General features: G+C 37.2%; 1 protein-coding gene across 2 annotated transcripts in view; it reads right to left on the minus strand.

Moving 5' to 3' along the window:
* LOC107044607 (receptor-type guanylate cyclase Gyc76C) overlaps positions 1–18245 on the minus strand; it is a 34300-nt gene that overhangs the window by 2719 nt on the left and 13336 nt on the right. Inside the window, exons 2-13 of one of the 2 annotated variants that reach the window (XM_015266551.1) lie at positions 9019–9084; positions 8277–8936; positions 7766–7920; positions 7370–7657; positions 6188–6448; positions 6017–6088; positions 5768–5936; positions 5121–5270; positions 3636–3975; positions 2728–2950; positions 2162–2306; positions 1098–1354 (exon numbers count right to left, since the gene is read on the minus strand). In XM_015266551.1, coding sequence (XP_015122037.1) covers positions 1098–1354; positions 2162–2306; positions 2728–2950; positions 3636–3975; positions 5121–5270; positions 5768–5936; positions 6017–6088; positions 6188–6448; positions 7370–7657; positions 7766–7920; positions 8277–8936; positions 9019–9082 — 2784 coding nt within the window. In that variant the 5' untranslated portion in view covers positions 9083–9084. Of the gene's footprint in view, positions 1–1097; positions 1355–2161; positions 2307–2727; positions 2951–3635; positions 3976–5120; positions 5271–5767; positions 5937–6016; positions 6089–6187; positions 6449–7369; positions 7658–7765; positions 7921–8276; positions 9085–18245 lie in introns of both variants that reach the window. The other variant, XM_015266550.1, reaches the window with a different exon arrangement.

An 18245-nucleotide genomic window follows, 5' to 3' on the forward strand; every position in this document is an offset into this window, starting at 1 on the left:
GGGGAAGAGATAATCACGTTTAGTATTTTTGCAAATTTAATTGGAGTTATTGTTTTGTTAAGGAGGGAATTATTTCGGTAATGAGAAGTTTGAGGGAAAAATGTGAAAAAGCATTTTTGGTTGAAAATTCAATTCTCTACAAAAAATTTATTTGACATTTTTCACTAAAACCAATTGTTGCTGAGATATTTTCAATTTATTCAAATTTTGTTTTTGCTTTTTGTGGATTTGATTAGGATTTTTGTTTTGCTTAGTATGTAGTTATCTCAGTAATGAGAGGTTTTGGACATTTTTGTTGAAAATTTAATTCTCTACAAAAAGTTCCTCTGACATTTTTCTCTCATGACCGAAAAATTAGCCTCGAAAACCACTGTTGACTTTCAATTGATTCTCGTAACACATCTAGGCAATATTTATCCATAATTTTGGCCGTTTAGCTATCCATATGAGGTATTCCACGTCATTTTGGGGTGTTTTGACCAAATTTGCGGAATTTTGAAAAGAAAAAATTGAAAATAAAATACATCCAGGAGGATCTCCAACTTGTATGACGGCTAAAAATATTTGTTTTGATTATAAGAATTGCTGAAGAAAAACATGAAACAAATCAAAAGTGACATAATTTGCAAAATTAAACTTTTTCAACTTTTTTTTCCAAAAAATTCGTTATGAGCATCTAGGAATGGAAAAAAAAAATAACTGGAAAACTTTGACGCGTAATAAATAAAAATCGGACACATAGAACTCGAGTTATTGGAGAAAAACAAAAAATGTGAAAAAAAATCATATCTCCGAACTGGGCTGCCGAAAAAATCGGAAAAAAAATTGATAGATAGTTTTTCAACCCCCCCAATCGTAGACAAAATTGACTCATTTGGCGTGAAATACCTCATCTGTCATGAGAAATGTGTGAATAGGGGAATTAGAAAGAATTGAGCTCCATGCAAGTTCCCTATTGTGTCAGTATGAGGTTTTCGGGAAGAAAAATGGCACAATTGAACTGTCTGAATTACTATTTTGTTAGGAATTTTGTCTTATTCTCTGGATTATCTTCAATTTGAGATCGAAAGTTTTTTTTTCGTGGGAATTTAATTCACCTCTCTCTTCTGAATGGCCTTTTCATTGGCTCCAACCAGCCAATAAGTCTTGACATCTCCCTTTCCCTTCATATGCACCAGTCCTCTCTCCTCAATAATGTAACCACCAACTTTGTCGAGAGCCTCTTTGCACTGTGCACTTATGTGAATCCTCAGGGCTTCTCCATTAGACTCCATTCTCGATGCTGTATTCACAGTGTCGCCGAATAGGCAGTATCGGGGCATTGTCAGGCCTACTACACCCGCCACAACTGGACCTGGGAATTAATTAATTCAGTGATGATTATCTGATGAAGGCAATTTTGTGTTGGTGATTGGGATTTGTTTTTTTAATTAGCGAATATCTCTCGACCGAATGGTGCGTGGTTTTTGGATGAGTCGAGTTTCAGTTTGAAGATTAGGCAAGTGTCTTGAGAATGAAATGAAAATAGGGGAATTTCAGTCTGCAGTTATTGGGGATAGACCAGGACAAAATAGCCCACACATCCAAAACATGTTAAAGTAGCTCTGTCCTTCGGCTGGGCTACGCTGTACTATTGGACATTTTCAGTTTTTTAATTTTTCAACTAAATTGCATGGAAAAAATTTGAAAAAATTCATCCCCTGTCAGTATTATCTAAATTAAATTTCGCAAAATATTGATATTTTTTCAAACATTTCCCTCTTATAAATAAATAATAAAACTTATTTGCAAAAGGGTGGATTATTTTTTATGAGGTGTCAAAAAAATTCTCCATTTTTTCACATCTAATGAAAAAAATTCAGATTTTAATCTTTGATTCCAATGGAAATGTTGATTTTCACATAAGACACTGGGTGGTTAAATCCTGATTTTTAAAAATTTCTTCTTTGAAAAGCCAAAACGATAATTAAATTGAGAAAAACATTAAAGTTCCAAATCTAATGGAGTTTTCTGCAATTTTTGTTGCACTTTTCAATAATCTTTGAATTTACCGTAAGGGTAGAGCTACTTTGAAATCCATCCAACTTAAAAATTTTGCTTGGTCTGTTTTTTCCGTGGTTTCAAAGGGGTTTGGGAAATGTTAGTATTTCTTGGCTCTTACCGGTATGAATTCCTATTCGAAGTTTTAGAGTCTCTTGTGGCCTGTGGGCTATCGTATGCTGCTTCACTGCGTTCAGGAGCTCCAGTGACATGGAAGCTATCTCGCCAGCATGTCTGTTACCATTTTTGATTGGTAATCCTGATACCTGAAGATGAAGTGAAGAGAATGGTGAAAAGATTGGGTTGTGACACTTCAGAGTGAAAATTGTCTAGTAAATTCCCAGAACAGAACAAAATCACTCCCATCAAAAAATTAATTTAAAAAATATATAATATGATCCATTTGCATGTATTTTTCAAATTTATGAAGGATATATGAAAAATATATAAAATATATAAATATTAAAGAAATATCAAAATATAAATTTTTCCGTGTGGGAAATTCCCGATGAATGAAAAAATGTCAATTACAGAATGAAAAATCTGTTCAATTCACCTCTTCTTAAATAATGAATCATCTTAACATAAGCCGTCCCATGAAAAAATTGTCAAAATGGATTTTTTTATCAATCAACTATTTAATTCTTCACTGAATTAATCAATTAATTTCTTAAAAATTCTACGTACCACCATGTAGGCATCCCCGATAGTCTCAACCTTGTAGACATCGTACCCCTTGATAATCCGATCGAAAATAGTGTAAAGATCGTTGAGAAAATTGACGACCTGAAAGGGTGTGCTCTCAGCAGACATTGCTGTGAATCCCACGATATCGCTGAAGTAGATTGTCACGAGATCGAACGCCTCTGGCTCCACACCAATTCCATTCGTCAGGCAATTCGCCACAGGTCTGTTCAAAAACCAAAATCAAACTCCATCAATAATCCCCAGAAACTCGAAAAAAAAGCTCTTCTAATAATTTTAAATCAACGAAACTTTACTGTCTCCCTTAGATTCAAAGATATCCGCAAATAACTACAAACATATCCACAAATAGATCATGAATAAATGAATTTTGAACTTCAGAAATGTTTTGCGTCTGTAGAGTAGGACTAAAAATTCATTGTTTTTAGTAATTGAACATTGTAATCATGCGTAATATAATTTTTATGAACAAAAAAATGGCGGGTTGAAGCGAACAGGTGGGTGGGCATACCTTTCCCGAAACTCATAATTTTCCGTATTATTTGTTTTCCTCATGAAAAACTGAGTGGGGTAACCTCGGAGAGGTTATAGCTGGAGGAGTTACAAAAACATCCAAATTTCATTATTATTATTTTTTTTTGAAACTGAGATGTGAAAAAAATGTGCAAGAATTCTCAATGATGCAGCATACTAAGAATTTTCTCCCGTGAATTTTCCAATTTTCTTTCATTATTTTGACTTTAGCCGAAACATCTTAGCGGCTGATAAATTGGGACATATAATATTATCATCGGTCGTATTGCTTTTTTCAATGAGAATGATAATAAATAATCAATTACGAAAGGGCATAATGAAAAGGGTAGCCTAGCCGGTAGTGACAGAAAACTCACTCTGGCAGCATTCGATGCAACAAATCCTCAGTTTTCTGTTTTTCCTCGAAGAGAAGGCGCGTGCGCTCACTGACTAGATCCTCGAGATTATTGGCATATTTCTCCATCATATCCATCATCTGATCCATAATATTTCTATGTCTACCAGCCTTCATTTTGGCAAGTCTACTTCTTATCATCTTGAAGTCTGGCCTCAACTCTGGACTCTCTGACCAGCAATCAGTTATCGCACTTACGATGTAATCAGCACAATCAGTCTCCGATTCAGACAGAATGTCGATGTTTGGACGAAAGGGTGGCTCACTGTCCTCCGGGTATCGCTTCACGCGGTCAATTATTTCTTCGGCAAGAGAATTCAGTCAATTGCCTGTTTTTTTTTTCGTTTCATTTCGTTTTTTTTTTAAGGGGAGAATACTATGGGTTTTAAAAGTCGCGGGCGATTGGAGTGAGATTTCTCGTACACATTGATCTTTCCAATTGTCAATATTTTCATTTATAAGTGAAACGGCCTATTTTTCCCGACTCTCCTCTATGTCTAAAAACGAATAATTAGTGCAAAAAAATTGATTGTTTATTCTTGGTTTGCTCTGCAGATCCTTAAAATGTTGAAAATAGTCCTAGGGGTCGACTTGTTGAGCAACAGAGGTTTCTTTTTATTCAAAAATTTTGGAAAAAATGTGTGCAATAATAATTACAAATTGGCTTTTTGAAATTCGACTGCTACATTACACAGTTAATTTCGTTTTGTTTAAAATAAAAATTTGCGCCATTCATGTAAAATAGGCTGAAAAATTATCCTTAAAATATTTAAAATATATTCTCGGTTCTTTCAGAAACATTTTTCAGAATTGAATTTTTCTGAATTTCAAAAAACTAATTCGTAATTGTTATTGCACATATTTTTTCAAAAATTTCGAAAAAAATAAATAAACCTTTGCGGCCCAAAAATTGGAGGCCCTGGACTATTTTCAACATTTTAAGCGTCTGCGGGGCAAATGAACAATAAACAATTTTTTTTTGCACTACTTATTCATTTTTAGACATATAATCGATCTTCAATGTATAAGAAATCGCATTCCAATAGCCCGCGACTTTTGAAACTCATAGTAGTCTCCCCATAAGGGGTAACAGAATGCGGCCAATTTTCCAATATCGATATTTTTACAAATCAAAGCACATTAAAGGGAAACGGAACCCCTTTGTCTACATGAACTTTTGGGGATTGCATTGTTGAGTCAATTAAATAGTTTGATAAATAAAGAATAATAATTACATGAGAAAACACAATTGTAAAAGTTGATATAGACACAGGGGTTCCCTTTCCCCTTAATTTCCAGGAGGTGATGATGATGGATGATTTGGGTGAATGTGCTTTGGGTTAAAAAAAATACTAATATAACTTTGAGCAGGAAATTTGTTTGAAAATTTTGAGGAATAGTCGGCTTTCTGTTACCCTTTAAGGATTTTACTTTATTCTGGGGTTACCTTTGGGCTCTAGGTTGACTCCACCGTAGGGACCCTTTCTCCCTATCATCTCGAAGAGAATTATGGCGAATGAGTAGATGTCACCCTCTTGGGTGCCCCTTATTGGGGCGTTGGGGTTCCTCAGCAACTCTGGCGCCTTCCAGAACAGATCTGGGAAAATTGAGATTTTGCTTTTTCTTTATTATCTTGGTATTGGATGAGCTTAGAAGGAAATTTCACTAGTCAGTTTTTGTGTGGAATTTCATGAGCTACAAAAATGGTTTTATGACTTTTTTTATTTACTGGCTCGGTATTCAGACAATTGAAGATTTAGAAAATGGAAGAAATGACTTTGGACATTAATTCAGTCATTAATCAAAATGTCATAAAATATTTTTGTAGAAAATTTAATTCTGTACAAAAAAGGTTGTGTGGCATTTCCCTCTAAAACCACTCGTAACCGAGATAATTAAACAATTAACACGACATCTAAAATCAACTTGTTTCGTTTTTCTCCGTTACGTCTCACAATTTCATTTTCACATTGTTCAGGATCCGTTGAGTGAAATTCATGAGTAATTAGGATCGCATCATCAGGTCAGGAGATATTCCACATTTAAGGAGTCTATTTTTTTTCATGTCTTTTTTTTTTTTTTTTTAATACTCACTTCGATAATACTGATGTTCACCGATACTGTCGGACTCGGCGCAGTGTCTCATATCGTGAAGACCAAAATCAGACACTTGTAGTACCCATCGTGACGTAACAACGCAATTTGACGATTTGAGATTACCATGGCAGACTAGCACTGAAGATTCATGAATATACAGCATACCCTGCACGAAAAAAAAAGACAAAACATTGTTCAAAAAAGTCCCTCCAGACGATTCAGAAGACATTTTATCGATTTTCTCACCTTAATGAGATCATGAACTAATGACGCAATGAACATATCGTCTAATTTTATGTCCTCGTTTTCAATTATGTCCTGTAAAAAAAAATCATGAAACAAATTTAAAGAAGGGAAAATTAATTCAATTCGAGGGATAATTTGGGGAATTTATTGTTTGGGGATTTTTGTACTCACGTAAAGACTTCCTTTGGCACAATAATCGGTAATTAACAGTATCCTCATGGGCTCGACACATGCACCGATGAATGAATTGAGATTTCCATGCCTTATTTCACGTAAAATTCTCATCTCCTTCATAACATCACGTGATATGTCTTTTTTTTTAGAAAATTTGAGCTCTTTTATTCTCACTACGACACCGTGGTAATGGCCAGTCTGGGCAAACACTTGGCCACCGCATCTTGACTCGTATGACATTGCGCTAACTAAACTTAACTGTAAAACATAAATAAAATTAAGGTTGATTTTAATAGGAAATTTCATTTTAAGTGTCGGGTGAATTATAATGTAAAATACAAAATATAATCTTCATAATGTAAAATATATCACAATTTCCATTGGATTTTACATCACGCAGGAGAGTCCCTAAAAATTATGATTGTACAATCAAAGAAAGTAGAAAAAAAAACTGAACATTTTCAAAGAGCGTTTTTAATAAAGATTAAGAAATAAGTCCAAAGGGAAGACCAATAATAATAGATTTTGATAATATTAAGAAGGATTATCTCCTTATATTGTTGAAAGTTTAACTATATTTAACAAATTAAAAATATTATGAAATTTAATAACTAAATTTTCCGATTGATGGTTAATTTAATATTTAAAATTTAATTTTAATATTTAAGATTTATGTTAAAAATTGACAACTTCTCAATTTAATCGTAATGATGATTAATGAATATGCCCATCACTGATGGTAACTAACGATCTGACAGCCATTGACTACTGTGACAAATGACAACCTAACAGCCATTAGATACATAAACTTATTAATTTGCAATTACCTCTCTAATGGCTTTATTTCCCAATATTATTCAAAAACACTCTTTGAAAATGTTCAGCTTTTCTTCAAGGTTTTTTTGATTGTACAATCATAATTTTTTTAGACTCCAGGGCACTGTAAAACTGAATAGCAATTGGAGATAATTTCAGATTAGCAAAATAAAAAAAACAACCAAGAGGACGTTTGAAAGATAATCCACCCGGGCCTTAAGGTGATTTTTTTTTCTAAATATCTCGTAATCCAATAGATTTAGATCTAAATCTCCTCTCTGTATAAACGCGAGAATGATGATAATTTCCCCAGTGCATTTTTATAAAATTAAAAAATAATAAACACAAGTATCATAAACTCACTTTACTAGGTGACGACATGAGATTATCCAGATGTGGATATCCATGAATTTCACTAGGATCAATTTTCCAAAGCAGACCCTCAATTTCCTGTTCAATTTTCCATCTTCTGTAAATACTCATCGTAATAACAGCAGCACAAAACAGTAGAACAGCTAGAATACCAGCAGCAACGATACTACGAAGATGTGTATCATCTTTGGGACAGTGTTCATTCAAAAATCCACAGCCTGGTTCAGCCTCTGGTTTATTCTTTCCCGGCCATTCCATGGACTCCGATGGTCTGTACACCTGTCGCCAATTAATGGAATTAATTAATAATCTAGTTATTCAGAATCGAGGGGGTTTCAAGTCTTTTTTTCTTCTCTCTTTTTGTTTTTTTAACACCAACTCACTCACTAGAGTTTCACCCTGTTGAAACTGCCCAACTGGCTTCATCTGGAACTCACAGCTGAAGTTCTCTTGGGTAAAGTGCTCTTTCTTCAGGGCTAGTACTGAAAAATTTCCCTCTGAGTCACCTGCTTTGTCTAGTTTTATCGTTTGTCCACCCACGCCTGAGGAATTGGAGAAAAAGAATGAATATTGTGAGCCATTTGTTTGTTGAGGGATATCTCGAGATTGAAAGGAGATGGGTGATTTTTTGGGGAGAACTTTTTTGGAGAGGAGAATAAGAGCGACAAGAATTTTTCTGCCTCTCGTGGATTTTGAGATATTTTCAGAGATTCCACTGGTTTTAAACTTCTGTTGGTGCTGAATGTCTTTAGATCTAGGGAAGATTGCGAAAATTTCATTCAGATATTTTTTCTAGAGGAGAACAAGAGCTACAAAAAGTTGGAAACAAATTTTTTTCCATCTCTCCCCCATTCCCAGATATCTCCAAAAAAGCCCTCATCCTTCCAGCAATACTCACTCTGATACGTATGCCTCTTGATGATGGTTTCAATGATCATCGTTCCATTGCTAACAATCTCCTCAAGACTGCTCTCAGGCTGTTCACGAATCAGTTGATCCAATGCCGTAGCATACAGCTTTACCGAATCGTACAGATAAGCCGCATGAATAGACACGTACTTCTCGTACTTCATCAGAAGATCAGGTACTGGAAAATTGAATGGCTCTTTAGACGTGTAATCCCTCACTCTTTTTGTGAATTCTTCATAATTCTGGGTGGGTGGACTCGATGCCACAACCATTAGTGATCTAGCACGTTTGAGAAAATCCTTGGGCTCGAGACAATTCTTCAATTTATCGTAATCCTCTGGCTTCCATAAGTACTTTTGCGCCTCTCTAGGCGAATACGTCATCATATCAACGTGAATAACCATGTATTCACCGTTATCAAGGAGTCTCTGATTCTGCATAGCACCCATAAGATCAATGAGAGACATTGGTGTACCGAGAAATATGTATATACGTGTCATATTCTTGGTCTCTTGAATCAACTGGAACCAAACCCCAACGTGACAACAGGGCAAACGATCCTCGCAACATGTGTGACGATCTTCAACGGTTTTGTAGTGATTCACCGTGAGGTTGTTCTTGGCAGCCTGATTCTCCAGGGATTTTGCCACTGTTGTCCACGCACTCTCGGTTATTATCGTGAATTTGTTCCAACCGTAATGCAACAGTAGGGCTATCAGTGACTTGGTTACCTGTGTGTCGGGTGGCTCGGTCCGGGCGAATGTTGGTACTTTGGAGGCTTTGTAGTCGGAACATTTCTGGGGGACATAATGGTATGATTATTGGTATTTCCTTTCGGGGGGTTTCGTTGTTTAAGGGTTAAATAGGAGAGAGGAATCAAGTCAAACTTTTTTCAGGATCACTCCACGCGTCTCTCCCATTGGATGTTTGACAACTTTTGTCTCTCCCGTTTGACCCTAAAGTCTTCCATCTGTATTAGTTGGAAAAAAAATTGCAGGGGCAAGTATTGTTTTGGGTCAAACGGAAGAGGCAGGCGGAGGGGTCAAGAAGGTCAAATGGGAGGGACGAGGGAAGTAATCACTCATCTAATATCTTCCGGTGGATCCTTAAGAACGTTTGACCCTTCATCGGTGTCTCCCGTTTGATCTTCAACTTTGTTTGATTCTACACCCTTCTATCTCTATTACTCAAAAAAATTATAAAGGGTCAAATACTGTTTAGGGTTAAACAGTGTTGAGGATCAAGCGGGAGAGACAAAAGAAGTGATCGCGAGGATTTAACTTTAACTAGACGAACGAAGTGATGACTCCACTCGTCCCTCTCATTAGACCCTTCATCATTATCTCCAGTAAGTAGAAATGAAGAAAAAAAAAACAGTCAACTCAATTCACCACAATCCTTTCTTCCTCCCCTAACCCTTTTCCTCCCAATAAAAATTATTCTCAAATGAAAATGAAAAGAAAAAACAATTCCATTCGAAAAAAATTTAATTTCCGTCACATTTCCCGGACGTAAATTACATTATTTCCTATTTAAAAATAATTGAAAAGTCTGGTGTTTTTACAAGTTGATTATGATGTGCAGAGAGTATCTCCCGGGGGGTCAGGGGGGTAAAAGCGGCGAGGTGAGGAGAAGGAGGGTGAGGGCGGGAGAAAAATGATGAGGGCGTGGTGTTAGGGTGCATTGGTCATTGCCGGCTAGCTGACTGGCGTTATTCCTGGCCGGCGGTCGGCTATATTTAGACGAGACCACCTTGAGAGAGCCCGCGCGCACTCTCAAGTAGTGCCGGTGTGTGTGGGGAACTCTCGACGTGCAACGCGTTGTGCAACAATTGCAGTCCAAACTGACACGATGGGCTGCAAATGCATTGTTGGGGAAAAAATGATATTCTCACTTTGTTCTTATTTATCTCCGGAGATGCTGCGTCGAGATGGAAATTTTGAATGCGAAAGATGTTCGTCTGAGGGGGGTGAACATTTTTTGGGATAAGGGGTTTTCTGGGGCATCAATATTTATTGGGATATTTGGGAGGGGAAGGTTGATTGATTGATTGATCGATGATGGGCAGTAGCGATGGATTTAGAGAGGGGTTTTGCGACTATTTCGGGAATATTTTAAGGTTGGGGGGAGATTGAAGAATTTTTGTCAGGGAAGTTTTTCATTATGGGAGATCAAAAGGTATGAAAAAGGTCCATTTCGTGAAGTCTGTACTGAGGAAAATTTAAATCCTCATTAAGATATTGATTTGACTGTCTAGTTGCCTTCGGTCGTAGTGTCTACAAGATAATAAATAAATTTAAAAAAAATGAAATAAATAAATTCTCCACTGAACAAAAGATTCAACTGAATAAAAAAAACAAGTGGGACAACATTGCTTTCGTCACAACATATTTCAATATATTTTTGCTAATAAATTGGCAATTTGCTTCCTAATGGAATTTCTATGACGATTTATTTCAAATTAAATTCATAAATTCATTTCATTCAACATTGCCCCAAAGTTAAAAAATTTTACCTATCCCTGAATATTAAAAATAAATTTTTTCAACAACAGATGATACAATCAACCTCATGATCGAACTCGGTCATGATGGTATTGGGAAGAGTATTTTAAATCACAATTCGATTCACTTAAACAATTATTATTTCAGTTATCGTTGAAAAAAAGATCGGTCACATACACACATACACACATACATACATCCGGACATGATCTAAAAATAGTTTATTCAACCTCCTGACGCAAAAATTGGTTATCCTGACACAAAAAAATTAGAAATTTCGGATTTGATGAATACAATGGTTCCATTCGGAAGCCAAAAACAGGAATAATACTCGAGAGGAGTGGAATCGCACAGTCTACGGTGAATTTTCACTGAGCAGTGAGTATACACGTGACAAAGTAAGACAGAGTTAGCGAGAAGAACCTCTTCCCTCTCTCCACTTTATATTTAATGGTAATGGTAATAGATGTGGCAGGGCGGCGAGGGGGCAGCGAGGAAGGAGAGCAACAGGCATTCGAGAATTCAAGCCACTACATACACATGTTAACCACGAATACAACGAAAGAGGCTTTCATTTATTCGTAAATCAACAGCAGTTGATACTATTTATAGACGCACGGGACAAATAGCGATAGTCTCGACTGCTTGCGTATATCCTTGAATGGCAAAATCCCACATGGAAATAAAATTCTTGATGTTTTTTGCAGGCTGGCTAGGGGATTTTTACGGGGTGAATTAAGTAGTATTAGGGGTTTTAGATTTTTAGGGATCGGGCTGGGGAATGGAATATTTTCATATTTGGAGGCGGACGCAAGATGTTGAGGAGAAAATTTTCGAGAAAATATGTTTTCTGATTTTTGTTTTGAAAATTAATTTTTTAGAGGGATTGAAGGGAATTTTCATAGATTTTTAGGTTCCAGTTTAGTTTTTGATGAACATCTTGTTGAATATGGGTTATATAGAGAAATATGTCGGAAGCATGTGTTGTATGTAGAGCAGAAAATTTTGAAGAGAAAGTATTTTGTGAGTTTTTCTCAAAAATCGATCATTTTCGGAGATAATTCGAGTTTAAACTAATCAATTTTCTCATATTTCAAATTCTCTTCATCACTGTCATATTTTAGTTCAATTAATTATGAATATCTCGTTGGATATGGGTTTTATGGAAAAATATGTCCGATAGAAATGTAAAGCAGAAAATTCTGCAGCGAAAATGTTTCTTGACTTTTTTTAAAAATTAATTATTTGGGGAAATAATGAAGATTGATCGACTGAGCCAGTGAAATCGATCTATGTCGTTGCAACAAATCACAAATGAATGAACTATTCACATTAGTCTCTCATCTATTAGACCATTAATTCTCAAAGTACGCTTTTTATCACAAATTCTGTTATCTACTCAATGACATCAAATGTCGAGTTTTACATTGGCTGTAATTGCCGGGATTAAGATAATGAGAAAAATGAACTGATTGAGTGGTGATTTTCTTTTTTTTTCGAGCAAATAAAATTTGTTTGAAAATGTGCGGTGCACGAGAATGTGGTGGCTGTTAGTCGCCGATGCGAACTTTCACGTAGGTGGGACGGATGCCAGGTGGTCAGGAGGCGACGCGTTCACCAACAAAGATATATATACCCCCCCCCCCCCTCCCCCTTCCACCTCTATGTTATTGCCAGGGTATCAAAATGTCTTGAGGAAAAATGAGAAAACTGGAATTTCCACTCTATTTTCGGTCAGTCGGGGACTTTTTTTTCGGCTGTCTGAGATTATTTTGGGTGATTTAGCGGGGAAGTTATTTAGAATATGAAGTTTTGAGTTTATTTTAGGGAGGGAATTGGGTGGCGAATTTTGTTGAAGAATCAAAGAGTGTTGAGGGTCAAATGAGAGAGATGAACGGAGTGTTCAAGAGAATCGAACATGCTTGAGGGTCAAATGGGAGAGACAGGTGGAGGGTCAAGTGATTAAAACGGGAGAGACGAGCTAAATGATCACTGTCCTCATTACTCCCGTCAGATCCTTAAGAATGTCTGATCCTTTTGATTATTTCGCTCGTCTCTCCCGTTGAACTCTTGAGAGAATTTGACCCTCAAGAACATTTGACAAGTGGGGCAAAGTGAAACGGTAGCGAACGTAGTTGTTTAAGGGTCAAACAGTGTTGAGGGTTAAAGGAGAGAAAGGAACGGAGTGATGAAGAGAATCGAACTTGCTTGAGGGTCAAATGGGACAGACAGGTGAAGGGGTCAAGTGGTTCAAACAGGAGAGACGAGCTAAGTGATTACTGCTCTCGTTACTCCCATCAGATCCTTAACAACGTCTGATCCTTTTGATTATTCCGCTCGTCACTCCCGTTTAATCATTGAGGGAATTTCACCTTCCACCTGTCTCTCCCGTTTGACCCTCAAGAAGATTTGGCAAGTGGGGCAAAGTGGAATGGTAGCGAAGGTAGTTATTTAAAGGTCAAACGGGACAGATGAGCCAAGTGATCATTCCCCTCCCCTTTCCCATCAGAACCTTAAGAACGTTTGACCCTTCTCATCACTCCCGTTTAACCCTCAAGAAAATTCGACCCTCCCCCTGTCTCTCCCACTTGACCTTTCATAATTTTCCGCCTAATAGACCTAAAAAACAAACTCATCTAAATTCATTTTTCACCAGTCACATTCCACACAAAAACCAATTCTCACCAAAATATTCACCACTAAGTAAACCAGAATATACATATTGGAGGGAATTTCAAACCAGCGAATATTGAATCGAGATCAGTCTCTGATTTATTCTTTCGAGGGATGATAATGTTCGGTGAGACGAGCGGGGTGGTCCAGCCGGGGAGTGGGGACTGAGATTCACCAAGATAATGGCGTTCCCCTCCTCCTCCTCCTCCTCCTCCTCCCTCTCCCCCACGCCCCTCTGGGTCTGGCGTAACGTCGTGGGGGCCCCCGTGGGAGTCACCGTGACCGTGAAAACGAGGTAGTTAGAGGTACCACCCGGGTCCATACGTGGGAAAGAAATTTATATTCGATCGAGTATCGATAATTCAAGTTGGTGGATGTTTTTTTTTGCAGTAATTTCGGATTGTTCATGTCACTCTGGGGCACTATCGTTCAATCTTATCACTTGAAAAATTCTATTGATTCGAATTTTGGGGTTCGTCACGATTTTGGGAATTCAATCTCGTATATTTTTTCTTCGGATACATGTGACAATGCATAAAATGGTAAATGATGTGTACATTGGAACACTTGAGAATGTGGCGAGTGCGGGACAACACTAACTGCCTCTGTTTATCGAAGCTATATTTAGACACTGCTATTGCTTTGGAAACTGTTTCTCTGTGTGCGAAGGAGAAGAGGCAAAGACCCATAGCCCATAATTGTTAGTATTATGAAGTAAATATGTTTGTTTGATTTTATTTCGTTTCCGAAGGGATGCTTGTGATGGTTCAAATTTGAGTTTTGGATTTTTTGTATTATTGTGATTGAAGAAGTCAAAAAACGCGACTTTTAGTTGTTTTTTAATTTTTAATTGTTCGATAATGAATCGATGGAATTGAATATTTTTTTCCAAATGGAGATATTGTTGAGGCCTGTCCATCGACATTAATGAAAAAATTTAATTTATATATTAATTTTTAGTCCCACGATATTAATTACACGCTTCACATGTTTGATTATTTTTCAAAAACTATTTTTTTTGGCACAAGATTTGTTTGAGAACTATGCAGGGATAGAAATATTCAATAAAAATGGTGTATCTTTTTCGTAATTCCGGAGCGAAATGTGCTTGTAGGAAATTTTACCGAACTGTCACGAAATTTTTCCAGAGCGTTCCGCAATCGGTGGGCGAATTGTGAGTTCCGTAATTTTTATTGAATACGAGAACGATCGCGCGCTTGAGCGCACGTGTTAAAGACAAATCGTGATACGAAAACCGAAAGCCGACCGAAGTCGAACACGTGCGGGCGGATCCGAATGTTCGACCAATGAAATTCGAGGAATGAACGTTACGCTACAGCTTACGGCGTATGTTCTGTTTAGAATAGGAGGATACTTTTGAGAGTTCTGAATAGCCCGTCACTTAAATAGTTGGAATCAACGTTCACCCGGCTAAAAAATTCGATTTTGGCGAAATTCGACTTTGCCCCTGGAAAAACGGAAAATCTGACCCTTTGAAAATCGGAAAAAAAAAACTTTTCCAGTTTTCACTTTTTCCACATACTTTTGAGAGTTCTGAATAGCCAGTCGCTTAAATAGTTGGAATTAACGTTCACCCGGCTAAAAAATTCGATTTTGGCGAAAGTCGACTTTCCCTCTGGAAAAACGGAAAATCTGGCCTTTTGAAAATCTGAAAAAAAAACTTTTCCAGTTTTCACTTTTTCCACATACTTTTGAGAGTTCTGAATAGCCCGTCGCTTAAATAGTTGGAATCAACGTTCACCCGGCTAAAAAATTCGATTTTGGCGAAAGTCGACTTTCCCCCTGGAAAAATCCAAGATCTGACACTTTGGCCCTCGTGACCCTTGCGACCCTTTGACCGACTTTCCCCCTGAAAAAATCCAAGATCTGACCCCTTCGGGTCCGGGTGAAAATTTTTTTTTTTCAGTTTTCACTTTTTCCACACACTTTTGAGAGTTCTGAATAGCCCGTCGCTTAAATAGTTGGAATCAACGTTCACCCGGCTAAAAAATTCGATTTTGGCGAAAGTCGACTTTCTCCCTGGAAAAACGGAAAATCTGACCCTTTGAAAACCGGAAAATTTTTTTTTTCCAGTTTTCACTTTTTCCACATACTTTTGAGAGTTCTGAATAGCCAGTCGCTTAAATAGTTGGAATTAACGTTCACCCGGCTAAAAAATTCGATTTTGGCGAAAGTCGACTTTCTCCCTGGAAAAACGGAAAATCTGACCCTTTGAAAACCGGAAAATTTTTTTTTTTTCCAGTTTTCACTTTTTCCACATACTTTTGAGAGTTCTGAATAGCCAGTCGCTTAAATAGTTGGAATTAACGTTCACCCGGCTAAAAAATTCGATTTTGGCGAAAGTCGACTTTCCCTCTGGAAAAACGGAAAATCTGGCCTTTTGAAAATCTGAAAAAAAAACTTTTCCAGTTTTCACTTTTTCCACATACTTTTGAGAGTTTTGAATAGCCCGTCGCTTAAATAGTTGGAATCAATCTTCACCCGGGTAAAAAATTCGATTTTGGCGAATGTCGACTTTCCCCCTGTAAAAATCCAAGATTTGACACTCTGACCCTCGTGACCCTTTGACCGACTTTCCCCCTGAAAAAATCCAAGATCTGACACTTTGCCCCCCGGTGAAAACAATTTTTTTTCAGTTTTCACTTTTTCCACAAGAACGATCGCGCGCTTGAGCGCGCGTGTTAAAAGACAAATCGTGACACGAAAACCGAAAGCCGACCCAAGTCGAACACGTGCGGGCGGATCCGAATGTTCGACCAATGAAATTCGAGGAATGAACGTTACACTACAGCTTACGGCGTATGTTCTTTTTAGAATAGGATTTCTCTCCGTGTGCTGTTTTTCGCGCAGTGTACAAGATTTTTCTCAAGAAATCTAACACAATTGATTGATGAAGAAATATAATTCAATTGAACAAAACAATATAAAACGATAATTGATATACGATAGAAAAAATTATCTGCAAATGAGAGTAAATTAAAATTCAGAGGAGCAATTAGGGAGGTTTGACTTTTTTCCAATTATGAGATTATTGCGGTGATGTGTGGTTTTAAGGAGAAATATCAGGAGAAACTCTTCATTCGGAATTTTCCGCTGCCTCCGTGAGTTAGCCAATGAGCGGAGATACCCACGACCAGTTTTACTCGCCAATTTCTTGTCTCTGTCGTATACTAAAAACGTCTAAGACGCATTTCATTTCAACAAGACAAGTTTCATATTATTATTGAATTGAATAACTCAACACTTCGCTTATCATATTCTCCATTCAGATCATTAACACCACTTAATCTACATTGACGTGAAGAATGTCAATGTTATTAAGGATATCCAAGTATCTTACAGTTTGGTACAGACCACACTATAGATTCAACCATTTTCAATCATCAAATTTGTTAATTAAATTGGGTGAGAAAATTTTGAAAAAGGCCGTGACTATTCGCACCATTGCGTGAATCACTCCCGTACACTCCATACACTCCACGGATGCGTGAAGTTTGTGTTTCANAATTCATCTTGTATAAGGCCTAGGAAGTGGAAAAACGCAATCCTGATGTATAAAAATACAACTGCGTGAAACACACAGGTGTATAAAAATACAACTGCGTGAAACACACAGATGTATAAAAATACAACTGCGTGAAACACACAGTAGTATGAAACTTCAACTGCGTGAAATACACAGCAGTATGAAAATTCGGCTGCGTGAAACACACAAACTTCACGCATGTGTGGAGTGTATGGAGTGTACGGGAGTGATTCACGCAATGGTGCGAATAGTCACGGCCTTTGAAAAAATTCATGAATATCCAGCGCCGTTAAAATTACATTTTGCATAGAATTTTTTTTTTTGGACATTCGTTGTTAATAAATAAATAATTTGAATAGTTTAAAGTTTCGGAAACCTTATTTTTAGGCATGAAATCGATTTCTGATTAAATTCTTAATAGAATACATTTGTTACGATTCTGAACAAATGATTTTCATCTCAGAAAGTTGATTGTTTATAGAAAATGCTCGTAATGTTCAATTTCTTAGGTATTCCATGATATATAAAAGTTGCTCGATAGTTATTTTCATCAACCGAAGACTCAGATTTCACCAGGGTCCCCCCTTAACAATGTCAAAATATTGGGCTGAACAAATGTTTTAAAAAAATGGGTAGAGGTGCAGCCTAGGGATTCGAGGGTCGTGGGTTCGAAACAATAATCGGAATAAAGTTTCCGCTGAGAATTATCTCCAGGAAAACATAGAAAAACGAAAGACAAATTTTTTTTTCAAAATTTCTCATTCTACTTTTTGCGTTCGCCCCATTTTATCCCCAGACCCATATTCAAACAATTCAATTCTCTCCGGAAAACTCTCCCTCATTTCAATCCCACCCCCCCCCTTCCCCCTCCCTTAAAATAATTGAGACCCTCAAAAACTCTATCACGCCAATTATTCCCACATCCCCCCCCCTCCCTACCACCAAAAAAATCCTCATTAATTACTTTCTCAATCCCACACATATACTTTTGGAAGACCGCCGGTGGTCGGAAAAGAGTGAAAGGTACAAGAAGGCCAATAAAAGAAAAAAAAAAGAAAATAAAAAACCACACCATCAAAAATAAAAACAAAAAAGGATAAATGAGTGGCGAATCCCTGAAGAAATCCCACGGTGTCCGTGAGGTTATGCCTTCGACCACCCCGGCACCACTCTTTTACCTTCCCCCGTTCTCCTTTTCTTTTATTTTATCCCCCCCCCCCCCCCGCGCCTTTCT

Source organism: Diachasma alloeum, unplaced genomic scaffold, assembly GCF_001412515.2.
Source record: "Diachasma alloeum isolate Michigan unplaced genomic scaffold, Dall2.0 Dall_scaffold_00760, whole genome shotgun sequence".
Classification (NCBI taxonomy): Eukaryota; Metazoa; Arthropoda; class Insecta; order Hymenoptera; family Braconidae; genus Diachasma; species Diachasma alloeum.